Source organism: Penaeus japonicus, unplaced genomic scaffold (genome assembly GCF_977035675.1).
Source record: "Penaeus japonicus unplaced genomic scaffold, GWHDUDI00000001_assembly GWHDUDI00000016, whole genome shotgun sequence".
Classification (NCBI taxonomy): Eukaryota; Metazoa; Arthropoda; class Malacostraca; order Decapoda; family Penaeidae; genus Penaeus; species Penaeus japonicus.
The window spans coordinates 6,524,347-6,531,846 of record NW_028234418.1 but is presented as its reverse complement, the minus strand read 5'-3'; the positions used below and the strand labels follow the sequence as shown (position 1 = coordinate 6,531,846).

The 7,500-nt window shown below is 38.4% G+C and overlaps 1 protein-coding gene across 11 annotated transcripts in view; it reads left to right on the top strand.

The window, feature by feature from the left end:
- LOC122252503 (uncharacterized) overlaps positions 1-7,500 on the top strand; it is a 195,625-nt gene that overhangs the window by 176,226 nt on the left and 11,899 nt on the right. For all 11 annotated transcript variants that reach the window (XM_086545054.1, XM_086545055.1, XM_043015004.2 and 8 more), the window contains 3 exons: positions 1,266-1,478; positions 2,488-2,794; positions 3,089-3,191. In XM_086545054.1, the coding sequence (XP_086401180.1) occupies positions 1,266-1,478; positions 2,488-2,794; positions 3,089-3,191 (623 nt within the window). The remainder of the gene's footprint in view (positions 1-1,265; positions 1,479-2,487; positions 2,795-3,088; positions 3,192-7,500) is intronic.

The window sequence follows — 7,500 nt, the reverse complement described above, 5'->3', positions numbered from 1 at the left end:
CTACTTCAAGTGCATCTAACGTAGTACTGCATAATAGTTTATAGATTCCCTAAATCACTCATCAAAATAGGATTTCAATTCCACTCCCACTCAATGCAAGTCCCGTATCTCTTCATTATACTATTGAATGCGATATACTTCAATATTGTTTATGCTTATCGGACTTACATCCACTCACTTTTATTATCATACCAGTCGCATCTGGCCCTTACATTCTTAGCCTGAATATTTATAGAAACCCATACATATATACATGCTGAAAAGTCACTGTGGCAAATATATATATATATATATATATATATATATATATATATATATATATATATATATATATTTATTTTTACTTAAACTATGCTGTGTTTACTTCCATGATCCTGATCCTCCGTGCATCAATTAATGCCTGTTTCATTCGTCCCTTTATTCGCTTGATCATATAAATCACTATTAAATTCCTCGACGATTTTATTGGACCGGTTTGCAGCCTTCTTCTGAATTCTGTGGCAGCGATTGCAAAACGGAATTTTATATTTAGGAGAGTATCAGCCATAAATATGCTTTACATCATATAGTTTCAAAAAAAAGATATATATCAATATAGCCATTTTTCTCTAATATATCGCCATATATATGTATATATTTTCTTCCTTTCTTTCTTTTTTTGGTAAACTAAGTACTTGGCGTTTTATTACGGATCACTAATTAATAAAGTTAATTCAAGTCTCGATTAGCACGAATAACAAAAAGTGTGTTTGCGGCTGGTGCTCGCACCGAATGAGTGAGCGAGAGAGAGAGAGAGAGAGAGAGTGAGTGAGTGAGTGAGTGAGTGAGTGAGTGAGAGAGAGAGAGAGAGAGAGAGAGAGAGAGAGAGAGAGAGAGAGAGAGAGAGAGAGAGAGAGAGAGAGAGAGAGAGAGAGAGAGAGAGAGAGAGAGAGAGAGAGAGAGAGAGAGAGAGAGAGAGAGAGAGAGAGAGAGAGAGAGAGAGAGAGAGAGAGAGTGAGTGAGTGAGTGAGAGAGAGCGAGAGAGAGAGAGAGAGAGAGAGAGAGAGAGAGAGAGAGAGAGAGAGAGAGAGAGAGAGAGAGAGAGAGAGAGAGAGAGAGAGAGAGAGAGAGATAAAGATAAAGTTGAAGAGTCATGTAAACAAGTCAAGCCGGCAAATCAAAGGGCGACAACCCTTTTCAAACTTTGCGAGAGTCACTTTCCCTCGCCTTTTCCCCTCCTCTGCACTCCGCCCGCAATGATGAACGCCCCATTTCCTCTCCTTCAGGGTCGACACCTGTTCTCGGCGGACACTCTGCCGGACATGAAAGACTGGATTCGGAAGCTTCAGTCAGCCTTGGACCAAATACGAAACAACAATCGACCTGCGACTTCGACCTCATCCTCCGCAAAAGAAGGAGGAAAGAGAAGGAAAGAGGACAACGCAGAGAACAAGGAGAACGTACAAACCGCAACTAAAGAAAGAAAGAAAAAGAAAGAGGTAAGTAATCGGCGGTTGTCTTGTGAACTAATATATGAGGACAGATTTATTAAATACACTCACACATGCGAGATGTGTATGTGTACACTTATGAAACTTACAATCAATTTTATCCGCAGTCGTCGTATATGTTGTGGCGTCTATACACAGTATGTATCAGCTTTAAAATTTAATCTGCTCTGATTAGGCATGTCTGACTTATGGCACGTAGTTAACAGAGTCACGCCTCCATACTTTGTGATCACACGTTATTTTCTTAATGTCCGTAACTTTTAGAATAAGGCTTCATGACTCTGACTGAACTTGGTATTACGACCAAACCATCAGAATAAGTCAAGGCTTGATGGACATATTTCCTTCCCGCTGCTTTATCAGAATCCCATAGTTAATCGAATTAGACTTCACTAACAAGATTGTCGTAGTCTCTCCAAAGGTGCACATCGACGTATCAATAATGAAGTGAATTTTAGAGTCACTATTTAGCTTCATGGATGTTTTGTAATATTAATTTATACCGCACGTGGTTTGCTCTTTAACACCGTAGAGACGAAGACTATGATAAATACAAAGATATTTGTTTAACCTTTGATATGAGGTAGACTTTTTAGCTCCAATAGTGATGAAGACCATTCAGCCATTTGTAAAATTATATCCGTGGTTATTGCGATTGGTACTAGTGCTATTATATTAATTTCAATGAGAGGATTTACATCTATATGTATGTGTAAGAAACATGAATACATACTTATACATTTCAAATATCAATATTATTTTGATTTCGGTGCTTACTCATCATTCAGTGATTAAAGGCACAGATATCTTACGCAATTAGATAAACCTGACACAGTCGTTGTAAAAAAATCTGGTTAAAAAAAAGTATAATTACTTTACTTTCAGCTAGAAAAGATGTTCAGTCACTGGTCGCATTACGTTCATATCATCAAGAATTCATGTTATTCTTTTACTCCTACCTTTACCTCTCACTCATATCTACACATTGAACCGACAGGATTCCTACCGTGCCCGGAAGTCGACGCGTGTGGGCGTGAGTACCGAAAACCAAACAGAGACAGTAATGGCGGAGAGGGATTCGGACCCGCCCCTCACGCCTCCCCACAAGGGCGTGCAGCTGCCCGGAATGTCGGCGCACAAAGGGATACAGCTTCCAGGAATGGTACCCACGGAAGCCTCCCGTCCCGCAGCCGCGTCGACACCAACGGAAACAGCGAAAGAGCCTGAGGATAACGAAGACGGATTGCCGACGGCGGGTCCCACGCTCACTTGCGTCACCAAGCAGAGGGTGAAGGGCCCTCAAGGTATTGCTGCTTCTATTCACGATTCGTGTTTGCTGCTAGATCGATGTAGCCGGACAATTGGTTGTAGATGACGAAGTAGAAAATTGCTCTTAATGGAATAAAAATAATATTATAATGTTGATTTTATATAGAGAGAAGTGAATAGAAATAATGTCATTTAACAGTATAGACAAATCTTTATCAGGTAGCTACCCCAGAGTATAGGATTAAACCTTCAACCAGAACATACGTACCAGCCATTTCGTATGAGCCTCTGGAAAGAAGCGAGCTCTGCTAACCCTCTTGCCGTTGCAGGTCGACGGGCGCCACAGAACCGACGCACTCTCGCCGCAGCAGCCTTAAAGAACAGGGCAAGCTCCCTCTCAGCGCTGGAATACCAAGAGCTCAACGACAACAGGTCAGAGTCTAGTCAGGGCAACAGGGGTTCGTCCAGAAATTCAAAATCATCCGAGAATGATGTAGAGAAAGTAGAGGATAAACCAGAGGTTCGAAGTGACAGCTGGTTTAACGACATTGACAGTGATCTATTCTTTTCTAAAAACGTTCAGGAGAGGGCGAGGGATGGGCAGGAGAATGGTCCTAAGAGGGTATCAAAGCGTTCTTCCACCTTGAAGGTCAATTTCGAGGAGAAAAATTTGCGAAAGCCTCGCACTCGTTCGAGAAATGGCTCCCTTCTCGGGTCGAAACTCTCGCGCATGAGGGAGACGTTCGTGTCAATCAAACGGAACAGGTTCGAGAGCAAGGAGCCCGTGGGACCAAGCCATCCTGACGAAACTGATACTTCACGGTGGACTTGCAGTATCTTGTAGCCTGGCTATGCCGTGAGGAAGGCACACAGAACGTAGATGATTGATTAGGTGATACACTTACATTACTTTTAAATATTGTACATAGGTCTGGCAGACTTAAATATATTTTACTTGCCAGGGAGTCATTCGTTAGTCTGAGAAGGTTTATATAGTCAATACAATTATTTTATGTATAAAAAAAACTAAAAACAGTGCAGTGTCACGTTTATTTACTAAATACTCGTGTGTTGCTTTGGTTCCAGTCATTAGGGAAATGTTACCATAATAAAGGTATATATTTCGTAAGAGAAGTGTTTGCGAGTGCTCTAACATGTAGAGACGTCCACTTGTGCGTGTGTTCGAATATACTTTTCTAATTCCGCCTAAGTCACATTTCATTGTCATGTCCATGCCTCACAAAGCACATAGCGAAGATGTGTCTCCAGCGTGCCAATAGCCAGAATAAAAATTACTTGATATTCAGTAAAGAATTCCAGCTAGCGAGAGCATGAAAAAACAAGTTGCAATGAAAAGAAAAGAAAAAAACACAAAAATCTGATTAATGTATTTTATGTTTTGCCTTCATTACCTATCTATCATCTGACGAAATGCACACAAATATTGCTGGTGTAGAAAAATAAATAGACAAAGACATGATTTGCTAGCAAGGCCTCGGTAATTGAATCGGGAAATATTACTCATGGCTGCGAATTGACATCACGTACATACACACGTTAAAAAGTTACCGTCCGCAGGGTATTTTTTTATATGAAATGTGGAGTTGCCTATTCCAAATAGAAATAAATAACTCGCCAAAATTCTCTGTATGTAACCCTTGCTTCTTTCTTCTTCTTCTTCTTCTTGCTTTTTTCATCTTTGTCTTCGTTTCTCTCTGCCTTTGGTACAACCAAGGCAATCAAATCGAGTCTGTGTAATGAATGCAGCACACTCGTCACAACAGCTGCTGAGACTAACTCTTGTCACGTTTACCAAAGGGTCACTTGTTCATGATACAGCATTGCCATAATCCTGAATTTGCTGTGTAACTGTGGATTCCAATTCTCCATTTACTTATCAGCATTTTATATAACTGGATGTTTTATTTATCTCTGTAACTCCACATATAAACAAAGCCGAAAGTCACATGTTGGTAATCAATAAGAGGCCCGAAGGAAAAATAGCATTCGTAGTATCGATACGTAGTTTGATATCAAATATTTGGAATTTATTGCACCGCAACTCAGTCCGAATTTTTTTTGTAAAGGTCTGTGCGTTATATGACTGGTATATTCTGAACTGTGCAACTGGGTATGTAAATTAGAATAAATAAAAAGTATACTCTATACATTTAATATTTAGTTGAGGAAAGTTGTGGTCGTTATATAAAGATATCGGTGCATAGCTTGTACAAATAATTATACGCCAAAGCCTTATAAAAAGCCTTATGTATAATGACCACTTAATATTTTTACAAACCCTTTTGATAAATTTGACTAGCAGTTTTTATGTAAATATCAACCAATAAACGCTATCATTTTACAATATATTATAATGGATATTGAGCAGAGAATAGCGTTTTGTAACTTTTATAAAAAGTTCCTAAAAGTCACTCTTATGATAAGAGCTTTACAGCCTGAAAATCTTTCCTTTAAGGGGATATAAAGGCATTTTATTTGACATTAAAAATAAAAATCTAGTCGGCATATATGGTTCATTTGCCAATGTGAATGCAAGGATTTAAATATCAACCGCTACTGGATAGTGAACTTGCAATCCCAGTGTTTGGAATTTGGATTCGTGAAAATGAAATTGATTTTCCTTGTCACGTCCTTCTTGATTCGTGCCGGATCTCCAATCATTTTGTTATGATTCTAGAGGATCCAAGGATGATGACCATGCTTTAGATCACTTCATACTTGCAGACTGATATGTTATGCAACCTCATGTGCCTTCCACGTGCAATGTGATATGCAAACTTTTGAAAAGCAAGCGTGGGATCATTCTCCTTTGCGGTTAAGGACGAGAAGCCGCCGAACTGACACGTAACTCGCCACCTTGTGATTGGGATCCCTTGATATTTATTTTATTATTTTATTTTTTTATTATTTTTTTTTTTTTTTCAAAGGAGGTTGGGGGTCAATTTAAAGCTCTTCTTCTACTAGTGAAGAACTCTTTGCCTGGTCTTGCATATCTGTGCCTTTCCCTTGTCTTCCTGTAAGTGTCTGTGGCTCAACTGGAATTGCTAAAAGTAAATGTCAGTGTGAAGGTAATGTCAGTGCCAGACCCTCCGCTGATTCCTGTTTCCAGCTCCTCATTCCTTGGAGACGATGTGACAGATGTGGCCTTATAAGAAAGTCAGTTTGTAACTCCGGAGGATATTGTTGTATATGCATCATACTCAGTTACATCTTGAGTTATAAATGTAGAATGTAGTTGTATTTTTTATTTATTTCTTCTTCTCCGGTTGGTAGAAGGAAATACTTCAGATAGTCTCTTCATTGTTTTGCTGTATGTGTAGTCTTGGTGAAAATTATAGTTTTGACACGCATAAAATTGCTCATGTATTTTATAGATTGAATTATGTGTTTTTCATGCATTTTGTAAAGTTTATATGTAGGCTACCAGTACAACTGTCCCATCATTTTGCCTCTGTTTTTCTGAGTTCAATATGTTTGTAGCTCAATGTGAATTAGTCTGTATCAGAGTCCTATATACATTTGAACGACCCCATAATAGCTTTATATTTGAATGCTTGCATGTTGGATGGATGTGCAGTGATATATTTTGTTTGACTTTACATATAGCAAGTTCTCACCTCCATGTAATGTTTTGAACAAGTTCCCTTTTTTTGTGTGTAGAACCTTTTAGTTGACTGGACCCTATAGATAATAAAGTTATGTTATGCAGTAGATGTGTCCTTTCATTAACCCTTAACCAGAGAATGTTTAGTTGAACATGTACTAGTCACCAGTTGTGCAACCCCTGAACATCAGTGTCTGTCTGCCTTGCTGATGGTTCTTGTAGGATACAACAGAAATCTTCGTAAATTATAAGGTAAGGACCTCTGGTGTAATTGAATAAAGTTATTCATATATTTGTACTTCCTAAGGTCGGTTTCCTTACTGGAGACATGGTTACAGATTTAGTCACAACAAATATTACTATGTTTTTTGCATCAAATTGTCTTTTAGGACAAAAACGAACGCATACATGTTATGTATTTGCATTAACATTTGAACAAATACCGAATAATCCAATCAAATCAAGTAATCGAATAACAACTTTAAACCAAACGTAAAAAAAAAAGAGGAAAACAAAAATGCCTAAAACTTGATTGGAGTAAGTCAGCTGCAGATAAGGAAATCTTTGTTTTTAGAAAGGAATCCAAGCAGGTTTGTACAGTCTTGAGTTCTGTCGATATCTCTCACGCTTTTATTTATATGACTGTTTATCAGTGGCTTGCCTCACCCCGAATGTTTCGCGCTGATGCACAGTATTCTAACAAACAGCTTCTGCCGTTTGTCGCTATCATAGGATGTGAACCCACTTCCTTTACTGTCTGTTACTCTGGACTATCTTTCTTTCGGAAGGATACTCTCTCTCTCTCTCTTTCTCTCTTTCTCTCTCTCTCTCTCTCTCTCTCTCTCTCTCTCTCTCTCTCTCTCTCTCTCTCTCTCTCTCTCTCTCTCTCTTTTCCTTTCTCTCTTTCTTTCTTCTCTCTCTCTCTCTCTCTCTCTCTCTCTCTCTCTCTCTCTCTCTCTCTCTATATATATATATATATATATATATATATATATATATATATATATATATATATATATCTTTCTCTCTTTCTTTCTTATCTTATATTTCACTCACTATTAGATACTTATATACATCATTCACTTACACCAGCTATCTATGCATATATATACATCT